Source organism: Myotis myotis, unplaced genomic scaffold (genome assembly GCF_014108235.1).
Source record: "Myotis myotis isolate mMyoMyo1 unplaced genomic scaffold, mMyoMyo1.p scaffold_m19_p_6, whole genome shotgun sequence".
In the NCBI taxonomy this organism is placed as follows: domain Eukaryota; kingdom Metazoa; phylum Chordata; class Mammalia; order Chiroptera; family Vespertilionidae; genus Myotis; species Myotis myotis.
In genome coordinates, this window is record NW_023416368.1 from 98419653 (window position 1) to 98438056 (window position 18404).

Sequence of the window (18404 nt, forward strand, 5' to 3'; positions counted from 1 at the left end):
AGGCCTGGACATCTGCAGGCACCCAGACACACACTCGGGCCACGGATGAGCTGTAATACACTCCCAAGCACTGGGACCCCGAGAGACACACAGGCGTGCAACAAGCGGACCGACAGGCACGCACTGCGCATGGACGTGCCCGGCGCACAGGCCTTCCGCCAGCATGGGGCCTACCCGTCAGGGGCAGGTTTCAGGGAGGAAGAGGGCTGAGTGGGCAGCTAGCGGGCTGGAGGGTGCATCTGGCATCCCTTCCCTGGTGCTCTCGTTTGTTTCTAAGCATCTATCAGCCACGCCCTGTCACTGGGCTCCTATGGGTCAGACCTGGCCCACAGTGAGCACAGACTTGGAGACCCATCCCTGCCCTTGAGGTGCTTGCAGCGCTCCCAGCTGGGGAGCAGCTGGTTGGGGTGTAGCTGGGGGAGGATGGGGGCAGAATGGCTGGTTGGTGTTGGCCAGGTACTAAGAGTAAAAGGGTTTCTTGGGAAACCCAGCAGGCACCACAGTCCTCAGGCTGGAGCCTGGGCTTGGGGCAGCAAGAAAAGAGGCCAGGTGGGTGCAAGGTGTGGAGGCTGAGGGGTGCCAGGCCGTCCTGGTGGCCAGGACCTGCTGCAGCAGCAGTTGCTCCAGAGACCCAGCTGCCCCGCCCTTGTCCCTCCCACGGCCTGGCCAGTGCTTGCTTGTGGCCTCACCGGCTCCTGCCTGTGCTTGTGTATCAGTCTGGATGCTGCCACCACTGACCAAAACCCCCTTCCCAGCGGTGTGAGCCTAAAGGAGAAGTGGCCCTTACAGCCAGGGGGCAGTCCAGGCCAGGTGGCCTCAGGGTGCCAGGACCAGCCCCCTCTCGGTCATGGTGGCCCTGAGTGGGCTCCATCCTCCTCAGGCTGGTGTGTGGCCATCAATGGCCTTCAGCAATCTCCCTCCTCACTCTGAACTCTCTCGGTTCTAAGGAAGCTTCTAGAGCTGCGTCTCACCATCTCGGCTCTACAGTCAGTTTTGGCTCATGTGTCCTTCCCACAGGTCTCAAGTGGAGTGGGGGCAGCTCTGCCCAGACCACAGGACCAAGTATGGAGACGGTCAGGGTCTTAGGAAGGAGGGCTGCCGGGCAGGCAGAACAGCAGGCAGTTGCATGGGGTCAGAGGCCCTGAGAGGATGAGTTCGGCCATCCTGAGTGGGCTGAGCCACCCTGCCAGGCCAGCCGGGCAGCCTTCAGCGCTGCCTGTGCACCTGGAGCTGGGCAGCCGAGGCTGGTGGCATCAGGCTTCCTGGGAGAAAGCGAGTACTTGGCTGTGCCCAGTGTGGGCTGGGTGCTTAGATGATGACCCCTCAACCAGCATAAAGAGCCCAGAGTGCTCAGTGGTGGTAGCTCTGGTTTCCTGAAGCCAGACCTAGGCCAAGGGGAGGCTCGCGGGCCAACTGGAACCTGCTGAGCGTGCAGGGCCTGGGGAACACAAGGATGACACGGATGACACCTAGGCTGGAGCACACCTGGGGGGACAGCTTAAGTTCCGTCAGCACAGGGCTTGGCACAGGGACTAGAAAAACTGGAAGTGGCCAGACTGTACCAGGCAGCTGCTCTCTCCTGCCCAGACTCATGTGACCCTGGTTTCCGCCTGCTCAGTTTGACCAGGCTGCCTGCCCCTCTCTGGCCATAGCCACGCCCCTGCCCTTTGCCCTCCATTGCAAAGGGGCGGGAGAGCCAGCCACTCTTCCTCTCCTGGGCCAGCCTCTGAGCAGCCGCTAGGCAGGGGCTGATAAACTCTGCTGCGAGCCCTCTGACACACCAGCTGGCCCGACTGCGCCACCAGCATCACCATGAAGGACGAGGTGGCTCTTCTGGCCACTGTGACCCTCCTGGGAGTTCTCCTGCAAGGTGAGCTGGCTCCTGTGTGGGAGGTGGGTGGGCCTCAGACCCTGCAGCCTGCCTTCTGCCCTGCAGGTCTGGGGAGGTACTGGAGGGCCCAGGCCCAGATGAGAGGCACAGGTGGGGCCTCCAGCCCGGAGTCTGGTGTCCAAGCTCTCCTGACCCCACTGACCGACTACAGGAGGCTGGCATGCCCCAGGGCTGAGGGCCTTGTAGCTTCCCAGATGGGGAGGGGCAGCCCTGAGGGATGTCTGCAGGGTGAACGGTGAAACCCAGCAGGGACCAAAGGCCCTGAGGGATGACTGAGGTGGTGACCCCTCAACCAGCATAAGAACCTGGAGTAGGAATGAAGCTCCCAGGGAGCAAATGGGCATCCAGCTGTGCTGGGCTGTGGGACCTGAGTGTGTGTGCGCGCCAGGATGAATGGGTGCTCTGGTGCTGGGTACCGATGTGGGTCAACCATGGGCCTGGTGCAGCCCCGCTCCAGCTGGCCCCTACCCGCTCCAGCTGGCTCCTGCCCGCTCCAGCCGATCCCTCTCTGGATGTCCCAGTACGAGAGCCCATCCCCTGGCCTTGCCTTCAAAGGCACCCTCTCCATGCTGGGATCACATGGAGCTGGACAGGGTTAGAACTTGCTCCCTTGGGCCCCAAAAGGTGCCGGCTTGGTGCCGGTCTCAGACTTAGCCTAGAGCAGTGGTCGGCAAACCGCGGCTCGGCAAACCATGGCTCGCGAGCCCTGCGGCTCTTTGGCCCCTTGAATGTGGCTCTTCCACAAAATACCGACTTCTGTGCATGGGCCACGAAGTTTCAATCGCACTGTACGTGCACGCCCGCACGGTATTCTGTGGAAGAGCCACACTCAAGGGGCCAAAGAGCTGCATGTGGCTCGCGAGCCACGGTTTGCCGAGCCACGGGCCTAGAGGACACATTCCTGGGCCAGATACCCCCTCTGCTGAGGACACCACCGTGGATGGGCTGGGACGAGGCACAGCCGGGGCAGGGGCCTGAAGGGTCCGCACAGCCTCCATTTCCAGCCACATCAGCAAGCTTGGCCCTCAGCCCCTGTTCATGTAGCTGCAGGGCTTCCTCCAGATGCTACACTGCTCGCGTGGCCACCCTGGTACCACAGTGCCCTTGGGATGATATGTCTGCATAGGGCCTGGCGCCAAGGGCGCAGTAAGATAGTTGGGGACACCCAGCACTGGGCTGTGTGTGGTAAGGGCCTGGCCTGGGGTCCCCTCCACACTCAGACCCCCTAGGGCAAGCCCAGCCGCCCGTGCTGGAATGAAGGGTGGCAGAGCTCTTGGGGTCTGGCTAGAAGGTTGGACTAGAAGGTCCCAGCTGCCACCACCGGAGGTAGGGAGCGCGTCTGTCAGACTTAGGCCAGGGTCCAGAGTATCTGCACAGAGACACTGAAACGGGAGGCCACTGCTACAGTTTGGAGGCCCAGGAGCCCAGGCTGGAGTGACTCTGGCCTGAGGCAGCGTCAGGAGGCTCTGCAGGTGGGCGCGGGGCTGTTAGCCACAGGGTGCTGCTGCCCTGCACCTGGAAGGGGCAGCCAGCTCTGCCTTAGGCCGTGGTGGCACTCCCTGTGTGGGGACCGAAAGGCAAGGTCCATGTCTAGAGGGGGGACGGGTAGCTGGGCATTTGCCTGCATTTTGCAAGTCAAATGATTTAGCAGGAAAGTCCAAAGGGCCTGCCCATGGCAGGGGTCCCAGGGATTGGCATCCCCCTCCCCTACACTCACAGGGTGCCCAGGCCGCACCCTGCCCTTCCCATGGAGGTCAGGGACACGGGGCAAGCCCAGAGAAGACTGGGGGTGGAGGCCCCTGCCGAGGGCTTTCGAGAGGAGCCCTGAGTTCAGTGTGGAGGCGGAAGTGGAAGAGAAAGGTGCGAGGCCGCTGGGAGGCGGAGTCCCGGGAGGCTCCCGATGCCGAGGGGCCAGACCTGACTCCCACCCCCTTCGCCCAGCCTACTTCTCCCTGCAGGTGATCTCGGCGCGCAGGGCCTTCCGCGTGTCGCCGCCGCTCACCACCGGCCCCCCAGAGTTCGAGCGCGTCTACCGAGCCCAGTGAGGCGCGGCGGCAGGGCCCGGGCAGGGGCGCGCGCGCCGGGGCGGGCAGGGGCGCAGGCCCGGCGACGCCTCACGCCGCCCCGCCCTCCGCAGGGTGAACTGCAGCGAGTACTTCCCCCTGTTCCTCGCCACCCTCTGGGTAGCCGGCATCTTCTTCCACGAAGGTCTGGGCGCGGGGCAGGGGGGCGCGCTGGAGCCCAGGGTCCCCCGCCCGGTGCGCTGACCCCGCCCGCCGGCCCCCAGGTGCGGCGGCCCTGTGCGGCCTCGTCTACCTGTTCGCGCGCCTCCGCTACTTTCAGGGCTACGCGCGCTCCGCGCAGCAAAGGTGAGAACCGGGCGGGGTCACCACGGCCCGGCCACCGGCGGGGGGCGGGACCCTTTTGGGGAGCCAGGCTGGTGGGCGGGGCGGGGACTGGTGGGCGGGGCGGGCCCGCAGGAGGGGCGGGGCTTCCTCCAGGCCCCGCCCCCGGCACGCCGTCCGCAGGCTGGCCCCGCTGTACGCGAGCGCGCGCGCCCTGTGGCTGCTGGTGGCGCTGGCGGCGCTCGGCCTGCTCGCCCACTTCCTCCCCGCCTCCCTGCGCGCCGCACTCGTGGGGCGGCTCCGGACGCTGCTGCCCTGGGCCTGAGACCGAGGACGCGGGACCTGCGGAGCTGGACCGGAGCCGGGCCGCCTGGAGGGCGGGGGGAGGGGACCCCTCACCCCACCCCAGTCTCTAATTAAAGTGCTCGCGACCAGACCCGAAGGCGCTCTCTGTCGGTCAGGGTCGCTCTCCGTGTAGCAGTCAGTCGAGTGGGCTTCCTGGGGGGTGGGGGGCAGGCCGAGGAAGGAAAGCCGCCCCCTCCAGCAGGGCCGCGATCTGGCCGTAGGTCCGTCCTCTCCCAGCCCAGGGCGCCATCTCCTCTGAGCCCCGCCCTATTCCTGTTCCCGGGCCTTTACACCAGACATCAGGGACCCTTTCTCGTCAGCACTGGGCCCCGGTGTCTACAACAGTGTAGGTTTTCAGGGCACCCTGCCTCCGAGCGTGGGGGAGGGGGGGGCGGCGGGAGCGAACGTGGTAGGCGCTTTCAGAAGTCGGGGTGCCTTGAGGGACTTGCAAGTAGGTGACAATGTGTGCAAAGGCCCCGAAGTGGGCGGGAGCCCCCACAGTGTGGCAGAAGGGTGGGGAGGTGATGGAGGCCTTGGCACCGTGGACTTGGAGGAGGGCAGGGCCGAGGGCCTTGAAGGGGGAACGGGCCAGGGGGTGCCTTGGGTTTGAGAGGCCCCACCGCAGGCAGCTGGGGTGGATGCAGGAAGCTAGGGGCATGCTTGGAGGCCCTGTGGAGGGGGCAGCTTTCAAAGGCCAGGCCCGGGTTCCGCGCGGCCCCCACCTTCCAGTATGCAGACCCTTCACAGTGGCCCCGGCCTGGACCGGACAGCGCCAGGAAAATGGGGTTGTGCAGAGGTGGCAGCAGGTGGGCACAGGTGGCATCACCTGCTGCCCGCTCCCCACCCCCACCAACTGGAGCTCAGAGCACCGGGTATGAGGCACACACTTCATTAACCCTTTATTACAAGTCACGCTCTTATAGAAGTATATGTGGACTTAAGTGAAAAAAATCAAATGTATCCAAGAATAAAAAACACAGCACGTAAGTAGTATATGCATTCCAGTGTTCGCGCCGGAGAGCGCAGGCGCCCAGGAAAAGCTCTTCGAAAACGGCCTGGCTCCAGCCCACCTGCCAGCTGCGAACAGTTCAGGGCGGCACAGGCCGGCCTCAGGCACAGTGTGGGGACCACCACCTCCTCCCGCGGCCGGGCGGGTGGGCAGCACCAGCTCCTGGGGCCTCCCGGCCAGCGGCAACCCCAGGCTGCTGAGAGGTGCCAGGAACAACCCCTCAGGCTGGGTGGGCACATCTGGCCCTGCGGGGGCAGCAGCGAAGACGTCCTGGTCTCCTGGGCTTCAGGGCCAGTCCTCAGAAGTCCTCCGTCAGTCCGCCTTCTTCAGGAAGATCTGGAAGAGCCGGCCCGGGGTCAGCAGGGGCCACAGAGCTGGCCCCAGGGAGCCACTCGGAACAGCTCCGTGCTCCCTGCCCCTGCCGTGTCCTGCCTCACCTCGCTCAGAATGACCCACACGGGCGAGTCTGTCTGGATGGAGAGGCGCAGTGCTTCCAGGGGACCGAAGGCAGGGTCCACCTCGCCCTCAGCCACGCCTTTGTAGAAGGAGCCTGGGGACAGCAGTGCTGAGAACTCGTCCCGAGACCCCTGCCCAGCCCAGCCTCTCCCCCCTCTGCCTGCCGGACCCCACTCACCTATCTGGAGGTAGCCATCGGGGCTCCGCGGGTACCGGAGGGTGGTTGAGCGGCCCTCCTGCAGGGCCTCCTTGTCTGACTGAGGGTTCTGGGGGCGAAATCAAGGGGCTGAAGCCAGGGCTGTGGGAGAGGTGGCCTCAGTGCACACCCACACGCTACCACACTCACATCAAAGGGCAGCACCTCCACAGAAGTGTTGAAGAGCTTGTCCTCTGGGTGCTCAATGTTGCCGCTGCGGAAGAAGAACCTGCAGCCAGGCAGGCCTATGAGCTGCTGCAGGGTGGGAGCTGCCCAGGCACACTGCCCAGCAGAGAAAAGGCCAGGCTTGGGCCCCGGGTGCTGGGCGACGCTGGCACCACCAGGGGCAGCCATTGGCTGTGCAAGGGAGCCAGGCCTTACTCCTTGGAGGATGGTGTTGGGCAGCGTCACTGAGCCCCCCTGGGCCCCGCCTGACAGTCTTTACAAGGTAGCTACCATTATGCACCCCACTCTTCAGATAAGCAAACTGAGGCATGGCAGGGTGGAGTCATTTGCTGGGGTCACAGGAGTTTGTGGTGAGGCCGGTACCCTGGTAGCCACCCTGCCCCTCCCCCAAGGTGGGCCTGTGGTGCCGTCACTGACCGCTCGAGGCGCAGTGGCTGGAAGAAGCGGAAGCGGATGAAGTCCCCTGCAGCAGGCGTGAAGGCCCAGAAGAAATCCTCCCGCAGGTAGGCCTTCTCCAGGGTGAAGTGCTGGTACGTCTTGAGGCTCGTGCTCACTTCGGCCGGGGGGTTCATGTGCTCCTTCCGCAGCGCCTGCTTCCCAAAGTCCTTGTCCTAGTCCCGGAGAGACAGTGCTGCCGGAGTGTGCCCTGGACGGGCCCTGCTGCCCCTTGGCCCGCCCCACCCAGGCAGAGCCCGGCTCCCACCTTCAGTTTCTGAATCTTGCCCGCCAGTGAGGAGTGCGTGCCCACGTGCTGGAAGAGGGACGGCTTGAAGCGGATGCGGAGGTTGGCCTTCTGCCGGTCACAGTGCTTCTGTGGAGGGAGGGCAACGTTCTAAGTGTGAGCTCACGCCCGCCCCCAAGGCCAGGGCCCTCCCCCAGCAGCACCATGCCCTGAGTCAGGCGCACACCCGCAGACACCGTCCACGCTGGAGGTTGCGTGCGGCACCGCCCGGCCTGCCGCCTGCAGCCCCTGCTCACCGCGTCCTTCTCAGGGTTGCAGACCTTCACCCACAGAATGTGGTCCAGGAGCCAGTCGATGGGCTTGTCCCGGTAGAACATGAGGATGAACTCCACAATCAGGCTCAGGTCCAGGGACTTGAACATCTTCCCTGGTGGGGAGGGGGGAGGGTGCTGAGTGGGCAGCTCTGCCCTGCCCTGCCTCCTCTTAATCCCTGTGGGAACCACTAGGGAGGGTCCCACAACAAACCCTGTGCCCAGCTGCAGGCAGGTGTGGGCACCAGGGGCCAGACACTGATGGTGACTCTGAGGGCAGGTGGGAAGAGGCCAGGTGTGGCTCCAGGGGCCTGGAGTGGTGTTGCAGGGTATGGGGTATGGGGCAGGATGGGGGGGGTGGGAGGGTTATGATGCGGGGGAGGGGGGGCGGGGAGAGACTGAGGAGCTCTGTTCAGGTCAGTGGGATGAAGGGTAGGGGACCCACCAATGAAGCCCAGCTGGGAGAACTCCAGGATCATCCAGTCCTCTGAAGGCTGCTGGAGAGCGAAGTTCTTCATGGTGCTCAGGTAGTTGGGCTTGGCCACTATGTCGTCCTCCAGCTGCACCGTGAGGGGCAGAAGGGGCCTGGGACTCAGGATGGGCACAGGGCAGGGCGGCATGCATGTCCCAGGCCCCGCCAGGGTCTGGGGAGGGGCGCAGAGCAGGGCCGGTGCTGACCTGTACGTAGTAGATGCCTTTGGACTGCGCGTACATCATGAGGAAGCAGTAATCGAGGTTCTGTTTGGTCCTCCACCTGTGGGCCAGGGGCAGGGCCTCGGAGCTCAGACCCTCCTCCTCCTCGGCGCCCAGACCCCACCCCATGCAGGGGTCCTCCAGTGGAGAAGCGGAGGCATCCAGCCAGCGGCCTGGGCCCTCAGCACAGGGCAGAGAGAAGGTTGCTGGGGGACCTGGAAAGGGGCAGTGCTAGTACCTGACTCTCTCCTTGGGGTCCCCAAAGGACTCTCGGAGCCGGGAGAAGTCAGGGTAGAAGTGCGGGGAAGGGGCGATGACCTCCAGGAGCCCGGAATGGATCTCTGTGGGGAACCTGGAGGACAGGAAGGCCCAGTGGGTGTGCAGCCTCCAGGGCCCGGAGCAGGGCAGAGCTGAGCAGCCAGACCCTGTCCCTTCTGGAGGCCCACAGGCAGCCATCACTGAGGCGATGGGGCTTGGAGGGGTTGGGCCACCTCTACACACCCACTGCCTCCAGCCCACAGGGCAGCACCCTCCTCAGGTCACTGTGGTGTGGGGGAGGCAGGATCTGCCTCCCAATCCGCCACCAGGGGCCCTCCTCCCACCAGCTTCCTCCGCTGCCAGTACTCACAAGGCCTTTATGTTGTCTGTCACCAGCGAGGTGTACTGCGGGTCAGTCTGTGGGGAGACCAAGCAACCACCCTAAGCAGGACTGCTGCCCAATGGCCTGGAAGAAGGGGCCAGGGGTAGGGGCGCGGGCCTCACACGGAGGGAGTGAGCCCCGATCCTGAGGGCCGAGTGAGGCTGGGCGGTGGGGCCTCAGAAAAAGCCCTTTGGGTAGGTACCTGGGGGTGGGGCAAGTAGGTAAACGGCATCTCCACCAGGGGCGCTAAAATGTCTTAACTTTTTATCTTGATAAATTTGTGAATGACAGGGAACTGGTAGCTCTCCCCTCGGGATGCTGCCGTTTCCATTTCTCCTTCAGTCATTGGGTGCCAGGTGTCCCCTGTGAGTGGGTCCCGGCCCCGCGCCCCGCCCACTCGCCTCGGCAATGAGCACCACGATGACCGAGTCCTCCTTCTCCTGCGGGCTCAGCTCCGAGATGAGCGAGTGCAGCGTGTCCGTCAGATAGGAGTGCACCTCGCGCCGCACACTGGGGATGCCCATCACCACCGACACTGCGGGGAGCAGGGGTCCTCAGGCCTGGCCACCAGGCCGCCCACCCCTGCGAATGGCCCTCCGGCCCCGCCCCTACCTCCCGTGCGGCCCTGGCCCACGCGCACTGCCGGCTGCAGGCTGCTCTCCTGGGCCAGCAGGTGCGGCAGGTGGTGGAAGACGGTGGGCAAGTGCAGCACGTGCTTATGCGAGACGTTCCACGGCTTCAGTCGTGGGTCCTCTGGGAGGGTCAGGAAAGGACGGTCAGACGGTCAGACGGTCAGACCACGGGCCTGCCCGCTCCCCCGCCGCCCGCTGGGCCTCTCACCGGTGAGCCTGCCCCAGGTGCGATTGCCGTCGCGGTCTCGCAGCGCCTGCCTCTCGGACACGGCCCTCTTGATCTCGTCCAGCACCAGGTTGAGCTCCTTGGAGCGCTTGAGGCTCTCCTGCTCAGCGGCGTGCAGCCGGTCGCGCAGTGCCAGGAACTCCCGCTGGTACACGTCCACCACATCACCTGTGGGTGGTCCGCAAGCGGTCACCAGGGGCGGCCCAGAGCTGACCTACAGCCTTTGGAGGGTGCCAGCATACACCTGCGTGCCCATCTGTGCCACAGGCCATCTGCATCTGCTGTCGTGTCTGCCACATGGGAGTTTTCGGGGGCTGCACAGAGTCGCTTTGAAGTCACAGACACACCTGGGGGAGAAGCCTCCACTGGGGAGTAGCACTCTCCAGCACTGTCTCCTGCCCCCCAGGCATTTTCTCCTTTGAGGAGGTATCTGAAGTGGGAGGGCTGCAGGATCACTTACAGTCCCGCGTGGGCAATCCTTTTCCACCCTCTGGCTTCTCCTTGCCGCATCTACTCCTGCCAGGGGGTGGGACACCCAAAGGTCCCATCCAGGCCACAAAGACCCAGCCCTTCCTCAAGGGGTTTCTTAGCACGAGCCACACCTGGATTCCCTCAGTCTCACACCAGCCGCAGGTCTGGCTGCCGCTGCTCCAGCCCCCAGCGCTCAAAGGAGCAAATGATGTTGAGAAACTAGTCCAGGGTCATTCAGTGAGTCAGCAGCAGAGAGGGGCCATTTCTGATGCGCTGAGGCCTGCTTCTTGGGAGACCTGTGTCAGAACCTCCAGCAAGACCCATTTCGGGTGTTGGGGTGCAGGGTGAGAAGCACAGAGGTGGGGCTGCCTGACAGTACAGAGGATTCCCTAGGGTGCCCCTACCTGGCTCCACTGGTTGGGCAGGGACCAGTGAGCAAGTATGAGACAAACAACATCCCTACCTGTGGCTGGCACAGCAGGTCCTGGAGGGCTGTGCACACCAGGCTTTCTGGTCTCACCAGTGCCACCTTCATTTGCAATCACCCACAACTCCTTGTCCTTGCCTACGGGCCATGCTCCGCACACATGCTGTCCTCTCTTCTGCCTGGGACCCCTTTCCTCCTCTGGGCCCAATGAACACAGTGTGGCCTTCAAGGCCTGGTTTCAAAGTCTCCAAGTGCAGGAATCCTCTCCCACCCCCAGGCAGCTCTTCTACCCCTCCATCCCTGGTGGTGTCACTCCCCACAGCTGTGTGCACCAGAGGTCACAGCCAAGGCAAAGTTCAATCACCTCATGCCCTAGATGGTTTGGCTCAGTGGATAGAACGTCGGCCTGTGGACTGAAGGGTCCCAGGTTTAATTCTGGTCAAGGGCACATGCCCGGGTTTTGGGCTCGATCCCCAGAGGGGACCTGCAGGCAGCAGCTGATCAATGATTCTCTCTCATCATTGATGTTTCCATCTCTCTCTCCCTCTCCCTTCCTCTCTGAAATCAACAAAAATATATTTTTACAAATTTCAGCCACCTCAGGACACGACTACTTCTGGAGCACTCCATCCCCAGCTGGCCCCAACCTCCAACCCCTTGGGGTGGGGAGGGTGGAGGTTGTATCAGGTTACAGGTTCTGCACTGGGTTCCAAGGCCGGGTTACCCTGGAAATCTGAACCCTTGAACAAGGAGCTGCCCGGCCCAGCAGGAGGCAGTTCAGAATCACCTGGACATAGCAGGTGGCCTTCCTCCTGCTGAGTCCCTGCCCACCTACCTGTTGGCCCCTGCTGCCCACCCCCGTGCAGTGGGGCCCTTTGTGAAGTAGGGGGATGTGAGAAGGCCTCACCCCCTCTGACTGCTGCCTCTGCCATCCACTCCCCCTCCCTTTCTCTAATCTTTAAGTAGGCTGAACTCTGTCCAACCTTAGCCTGCCCCTGGCGGACAGGCTGGGTAGGTAGCTGTGGGCACTGTTGCCCTGAATCACCGACTACCAAGGCCTGGCACAGCCTGCTCCATACCGTGCTGCCCTTCCCAGGGGCCTCCCTCTGCCTAGGTCCTGAGCTTCCTCCCTTTACTAAAAGGAGATGGGCTGTGGGGTTCCTGGGCCTGGTTCCTGTCCACATAGACCCTCTTATCATTTCCCTGAACACTGACCCTGTCCCTCTGCACCCTGCCCGTGGTGCCTCAGCACCCTGCCCGTGGTCCCTCTGCACCCTGCCCGTGGTCCCTCAGCACCCTGCCCGTGGTGCCTCAGCACCCTGCCCGTGGTCCCTCAGCACCCTGCCCGTGGTCCCTCAGCACCCTGCCCGTGGTCCCTCAGCACCCTGCCCGTTGTCCCTCAGCACCCTGCCCGTGGTCCCTCAGCACCCTGCCCGTGGTCCCTCAGCACCCTGCCCGTGGTCCCTCTGCACCCTGCCCGTGGTCCCTCTGCACCCTGCCCGTGGTCCCTCAGCACCCTGCCCGTGGTCCCTCTGCACCCTGCCCGTGGTCCCTCTGCACCCTGCCCGTGGTCCCTCAGCACCCTGCCCGTGGTCCCTCTGCACCCTGCCCGTGGTCCCTCTGCACCCTGCCCGTGGTCCCTCAGCACCCTGCCCGTGGTCCCTCAGCACCCTGCCCCTGCCCTGCCTGTTGCCCGCAAGGTCCCCAGCTTCTCGCTTGTGAGCCCAATCTGTCCTCACCTGTCAAAGCCAGAAGCTCAAGCTCTGTGACTGCCTGTCCAGGTGCTGAGCCTTACGCCAGAGTTCTGCCAGGCCCTCCTGCACCCCACAACCTGCAAGGGCTGGGTGGGTGGACTGAAGTGGTGAGTGGGCTGGGAAGGCAGCTCAAGTGATGGAAAGGGCAAAGGTCTGGGAGCCCTGGTTTCTGGGAGCTAGGGCTGAGGGGACCTGGTTTCTCCTATCCATACCTTCTTATCCCAGGGAGATGGGGGGGGGGGGGCCTGGCCCCAGGGAAGGACTGCAGCTGTGGCCATACTATTGGAGGTTTTCCCACCGGAAGGCAGCGTAATCGGGACACCTGAGGCCCATGACCACAGCTTCCCTGTGGTCCCCTCTTAGCTGAAGACACAGACCTGTACCCATGCTGAGGGAGGGGAAACAGGCTCAGAGGGGCCCGGGCAGGTCTGTTGTTCACCAGCAGGTGGGGCCGGGGGTGGAGGGGGCAGTGGTTCACTTCCCCTCCCGCACTCGTACCCATACTCCCAGTCGGGAAGGGCCCCCACTGCTGAAGCTCAGGGTGCCAGGAAGCCGGCCCTGGGCTGCTGTCCTCCCTGGGGAGAGGCTTTCAGCAGATACTTGGCCGAGGGCTCCAGCCTGAGCGCTAGCAGCGCCGGTGCACATATGTGGTCAAGGCTATGGGATGTGAAACCCATATCCGGGGCCCTTCTTGCCAAGGCCTACATGTCCTTCCTGGCCCTGGGCTTTCAGGATGCCATCTTCTCCTGCAGCCTCCTTCTTCTCTGGCTACCTGCCCGCCTCCTCCCTTCCCTACAGACCCAGGTTCCCTGTCCTCCCCCTAAGCATCAGTGCCTGGGCCAACCCTATCCTGAGCTCCCCACTGGCTGCAAACTGGGAGCCAGGAGCCAGTCTGGCCTCAGCCTGGCTTAGTCTGGCTTCTCCACAGGCCTAATAGCATTGTCTATCTGTAAGAATAAGAAGGGGTCACAGAAGAGCTCAGATTCAGGCTTCTCGAGGCCTCCAAAGATCTGGCCCTACTGGGCACCCAGAAACAGTGACAGCTCTCGACCAGCAAGGCCCAGGTCACACCCTTACCAGACCCCACAGGCTCCTTGGCCTCCGCGCCCCAGGGCGGAGAATCCCCGCATCTGAGCTCCACAATTCTTTGGCCGAGGGTGCTCTCATTCTCCCCGGGGCCCTGGAGTGCCAGTCTCCTCGATGCCCCTCAGGGAATGTGAGCCCTAAATGGAGCCACTGGAATCCCCCCCTCTGCTGCTCGGGACACTGGTGGGGCTTGCGCTACGGCCCCTGACATCAGGCTGAGGGCCTGTGGCCGCGCAGGAGGCACACAGAAACGGTACCCTGGCCAGGACAGGTATCCGGGCTCATCACTCCACCTGCAGTCGGACAAAGGTGCCCCCACCAGGGCCTCCATGCCAGTCTGCTTACATGGCCACCCTTCCAAGGGTCCAACTGCCATTCCCAAGGTGACACCCCACCTGACGAGACTGCCCAGCCACGCTCTCCCCAGGTGACACACCCCACTCGAGACCTGGAGAGAACGCTCAGTCCTCCCTGTGTCCAGCCCCAGGGGTGTCCCCTCGGGGCCCTGGCCTCCACCCACAGGAGTGCAGGAGGCCGGGCAGGCAGGGGCAGGTGGGAAGGGCTGCTGGGGCCGAGGGTCAGGAAGGCTAGCTCCTCCCCAGCCTCAGGCTGTGTGGCTGGGGGAACAGGGAAGCAGGAAGTGGAGGGAGCAGAGGTTCGGTTGACCTCAGCCGGATCCTGCCGAAGCCTCCGCAGGAAGGCCAGGAGGCAGGAAGGAAGCCGCTTTTTCCTGGTGGCTCCTGCGCTGCAGGCTGGACGGACCAGGGCTTGCAGTCCATCCAGCCCCTGCCATCTCCAGCCAGTACTGGAGCCCGCCTTCCCCCACCTCCTACTCCCAAGGTGCCAGCCAGACCCAGAGGGCCATGGTGGTGGGTGGGCCAGCCTGACCGAACTTGGGGAGGCGAGGGGGAGGGGAGACCACACCAAGTGAGTTCATGGGCAGCTGGGGCTGGGCTGGCTGCTCGAGGTCCGCCGGGCACTCCTGCGCCGGCAGCCCCTGCACCCAGGCCCTGGGGAGCAGTCTGGGGCCACTTGTCATCGAGGGGGGCTGCGGACACCGCAGAGCAGCCCGGGCGGCGGGGGTGTGACCATGTAAGCAGGTGGTGCGCGGGAGGGTCGCCGCCTGGGAGTCTCGCTGTCCCTGCACACCTGTCTCAGGACACAGTGCCTGCTCCTGCGCAGGTGCCCGCAGCCCCGGGAAGCACTGGGCACGGCCGCCGTGACCTTGCCTCTCTGTCCCTCCGAGGACCCCGAGGTGCCCAGGTGCGAGGGGGAGCGACCACCTGGCCCGGGCGCCGCGGGAGGCACCGGCGAGGGCGAGTTCGTGGTCCCGGCGGCCGGCCAGCGGGGCGGGGAGGGAGGGGCGCCTCCCGCGCCGGGCGGGGAAGGCCCCGCGTCGGCTTCCGGCCGCTCCGCGACCCCCGCCCGGCCGCCCGGCCGCGGCGCCCAGGTGCGGGCGGGGACTCACCTTTCTGGCCGCCGAGCGCCGCGTACCAGGACAGCGAGAGGAGCGCGCACAGGCAGAGCAGCAGCAGCGTCAGGAAGGGGCCATTGCGGAGCCTCATCTCCCCGGGTGCGCGGCGGGCGCCGGCGGGGCCGAGGCCGCATGGCCCGGGAGCGGGGCCGGGCGCGGGCCGGAGGCGGCGGGGGCCGGCGGGGGCCCCGGCCCCGGGGCGGGGCGGGGCGGGGCCCGGGCCGGGCGGGCCGGGGCGGCTCCTCCGGGCCGGGCGCGGGGCGCGGGGCGCGGGGCGCGGGGCCTTCCTCCGCGCGGGGCCGGGCCGGGCCGGGCTGGGCTGGGCTGGGCGGCGAAAGCCGGGGCCCGGCCTGGATCCGGGGCCGCCGCGGAGTCGGCTGCGCGGGGCGGGGCGGGGCGGCCCCGACTTAAAGGGGCCGCAGCACCCGCCGCTGCCGCCAGCACCCGAGGAGGCGGGGCGCTCGGGTCCGGCTCAGGTAGGCGGAGGGGGCGCCTTGGCGAGTGCGGCGGGCCCTCCCAGCCCTTCTTAGCGACAGTTCTTATTACACCCCCCCCCCCCCCATGCCATCCCGTCACCCGCGGCGCTCGGGGCTCTCCGGGTCTGAGCGGCTCCAGGCGCCGGGAGGGAAGGTACGCGGAGCTGGCACTGCCTGCACCCCGCGGCGACCTCCCCTCCCAGGACCTTCCGGTCGCAGATGCAGGCGTGCTAGGGACGGAGGTGCTCCTGATTCGCAAAGTAGGGACATGAGGGTGTTTTCAGGAGCAAAGGAGGTGATGTGTGTGGGTGTTGGGCACGGGGACCGGCACGGGTGGGCTGGAGGCGGGCGCGACCTCAGGGCGGTGCGGCCCGCGGCCCGCGCCTTCTCTCCGTTTTCTGGCACAGGCTCCCTCCCACCTGTGTTCTTGCACCGGCCAGGCCGTCCCGGCCAGCCCTGTGGGACCAGGAAGGGGACACACCATCAGGGGGTCAGTCCGGCACAGGCTCTGGGCCGGCCTTGGGGACCTCAGCAGCCTTCCTCATCGCCCTGGTTCCTGGCCTCGGCTGCGAGGACCGTGGGTGGGGCCCTTGCGGGCCTGGGTGCAGACGGGAGACGCTGGGCCTTCGTTGTCCTCTCTCAGCCCAGGCCTGCACCTGGGCAGGTGGGAGCTGGGAGAAGGCCGGGCCGGGCCCTGGCCTCTGCAGAGAGGTGTCTGCCAAGAGCCGGGAGGCAGGCCCGTGGCTGCGGGAGGCTGGATGGGGCCTGATGACCGGACGGCGTCCGCTTTCCCGCAGGCCTGTTTCCAGGGCCGTGGCAGCCGCCCTGCCCTCGGCCGGCCAGGAGCCTTCTGGAGGAAACTGCTTTGTGCTCCCCTTTTCACGGGCGTCTTACACCTGTGGCAAGGGACCGTGGCTTTCCATCTGGGCTGTGATACAAAGGGTTTAATTGTTTCCCTAAGTGTGTGTTGAAGTTTAAAATGAGTTGATTTAAGGAAACTAAACCAGTAAGAATTAAGGAGATGGCCTGTCAGTAGCCAAAGTTTGAGAAGCTCCCCTGAGTCCCCTGCCCCCTAGGCCAGTGGCCGGCAAACTCACCAGTCAACAGAGCCAAATATCAACAGCACAACGACTGAAATTTCTTCTGAGAGCCAAATTTTTTAAACTTAAAGTACATAGGTAGGCACATTGTTATTAACTTAATCAGGGGCCTCCTAAGCTGGCCTTTGCTAAAAACGTCCTCAATCTGATGGAGGTACGTTCGCTGAGGTCGACCCCTTCCAACTCTCCCATCCACTCTCGTCTTGTGTACTTGTTTCGTCTCTCCTTTCGTTCACCCTCTCTCTGTGTCCAAACCGTCTCAACATACCTTTCTCCATCCTCGACACCACATCTTTCACCCCACAACGTTCCCTAAAATTAACGTAATAAACTTTAAAGTTTTAAGTCAGCTTCGCACTGTATGTGCGCGCCCGCACGTGGTATTTTGTGGAAGAGCCACCCACACTCAAGGGGCCAAAGAGCCGCATGTGGCTCGGGAGCTGCAGTTTGCCAACCACTGCCCTACACAAGGGCTCTGGGGGAGGAGCAGAGATGGGAGTGGCTCTGGAGGGGGTGCAATTCTGCCCTGAAGCCTGGAGATGCAGGGCCTCAGTCCGAAATGGGACTGTCCAGGGCCTGGGTGGGGAGAAAGGTGTGATTGACTTTGGGAAGGGGGAGGTCTGGAGTGAAGGGGAATGGGAGAGGGGCTGGAGTGAGGACACTGGTGGCTGAGGGCTCCAGGCAGTGGAGAGTGAGGGCAGTCTTTGCAGATCCCTCCCAGCCCCACCCCATCAGAATCCCAGGAGGGGGTGCTGGGCCACACACCCACCAGCTTGGCTGAGAATGGCCCGGCACCAGGCCTGACTGTCCTGTCCGGATTGTACACTAACTGAGAGGGACGTCCCGAAGGGAAGCCTGGTGCTCCCTCTGGACGGGGGCTGGAGAGGGGGTGGTCATGGCAAGAGGCTGTGTCCCCCAGCGCCTGCACAAGTGACACCACCGTGAGGGAAGGCCGCCGCATGCATTCACTGGCCCTGCTGTCCCAGAGCCGCCCTCCCTGGAGCCTCTGCGCTCCCAACTTTATCCTTGGGAACGGCAGCAGTGTCTGGCTCCTGGCCAGTTTGCCACAGGTCCTGTGCCCTTTAATGAATTCCTCAGGGCCTACCTGCAACCCAAGTCCCGCGGGCACTTCTAGGCAGGTGAACTCTACCTGTCATCCTGCCACCCAGGATGGGGCACCCCCACCCAGGAGGGAGGGCGGAGCCAAAGGGGCGTAGAAAGTCCTGTTTTCTCTCCAGACCCGGCTGTGGCCCTTCCTCCTTTGTTCTTGCTTCCCACGGAGTGAAAGTGCCCTTTTGTGTTGGATTCCATGTCGGCCTTCAGCCCACACTGCCTTCCGGAGAATTCCTGGGCCAGCCCCTGGAGGTGGCCCCTCCTTCCGTCCTTCTTCACGGGCCTCTTGACCTGTGGCCCAAGGACCCAGAGTTGGGGAGTTCCAGGAGCTGAGATGAGGGGAAAAAATCCATCTTCATTTTCATATTAACTGAAATTTGGTATTTCCTTGAGTTGTGAATGGAGGCAGCAAAGTCCAGCAGAATTCACAATACCCGTGGCTGTCACACAGAAATTGAAAGCGGACAACCAACGGGCCCGGGCTGCCTGTCACTTATTCAGCCAATTAAGCAGACATGGGGTTGAGTCGTCTATGAGCGTTTATTCCAATAGCACGGCAGCAGGTCTTCCACAAAATCTGCTCTCTAGCGCCCCCACCAGCCAGCTGCTTATGTAGGGTAAGACAAAGACTACACGGGGAAGGGGAAGTAGAGATTACAAGGGGGGGGAGGCAGGCAGTGTGGGACTCGTTGTTTGAGCAACAAGGTTGCTAATCTTTCCGTGACAACAGGCAGCTCTTGATTGAGAATAGGCCACATCCCAGGGTTGACTTCCAGGCCCTGGGGGCGTACAACTCCCAGCCAGGTCAGAATGTTCTTTCTTTAACCAGAACAAGGCAATCATGGTTAACAGCATGATACTTCCCATAACCATAGCTAGTCCCAGTATCTA

At 64.1% G+C, this 18404-nt stretch overlaps 2 protein-coding genes across 3 annotated transcripts; one reads left to right on the forward strand and one right to left on the reverse strand.

Annotated features, from left to right (window-relative positions):
* Positions 1-1686: 1686 nt before the first annotated feature.
* On the forward strand, positions 1687-4672 carry LTC4S (leukotriene C4 synthase). Its single transcript, XM_036314110.1, has 5 exons — positions 1687-1870; positions 3833-3932; positions 4029-4099; positions 4179-4260; positions 4420-4672. The coding sequence occupies exons 1-5, from the start codon at positions 1813-1815 to the stop codon at positions 4559-4561; spliced, it is 453 nt and encodes a 150-aa protein (XP_036170003.1). The 5' UTR covers positions 1687-1812; the 3' UTR covers positions 4562-4672.
* Positions 4673-5456: 784 nt separating this feature from the next.
* Positions 5457-15014, reverse strand: MGAT4B (alpha-1,3-mannosyl-glycoprotein 4-beta-N-acetylglucosaminyltransferase B). Of its 2 annotated transcripts, XM_036314102.1 has the most exons (15): positions 14819-15013; positions 9595-9780; positions 9367-9507; positions 9156-9289; positions 8743-8789; positions 8353-8466; positions 8100-8175; positions 7867-7981; positions 7407-7537; positions 7132-7239; positions 6846-7039; positions 6393-6471; positions 6225-6312; positions 6028-6140; positions 5457-5926 (listed from the first exon to the last, which is right to left on the reverse strand). In XM_036314102.1, exons 1-15 carry the CDS (start codon positions 14913-14915, stop codon positions 5903-5905), a joined length of 1647 nt encoding a protein of 548 aa, XP_036169995.1. In that variant the 5' UTR covers positions 14916-15013; the 3' UTR covers positions 5457-5902. The 2 variants fall into 2 exon arrangements, 1 of the variants encoding a protein (XP_036169995.1); XR_004968333.1 differs by lacking the exons at positions 5457-5926; positions 6028-6140 and having other exon boundaries at positions 6242-6312; positions 6393-6524; positions 14819-15014.
* Between the last annotated feature and the right edge of the window lie 3390 nt (positions 15015-18404).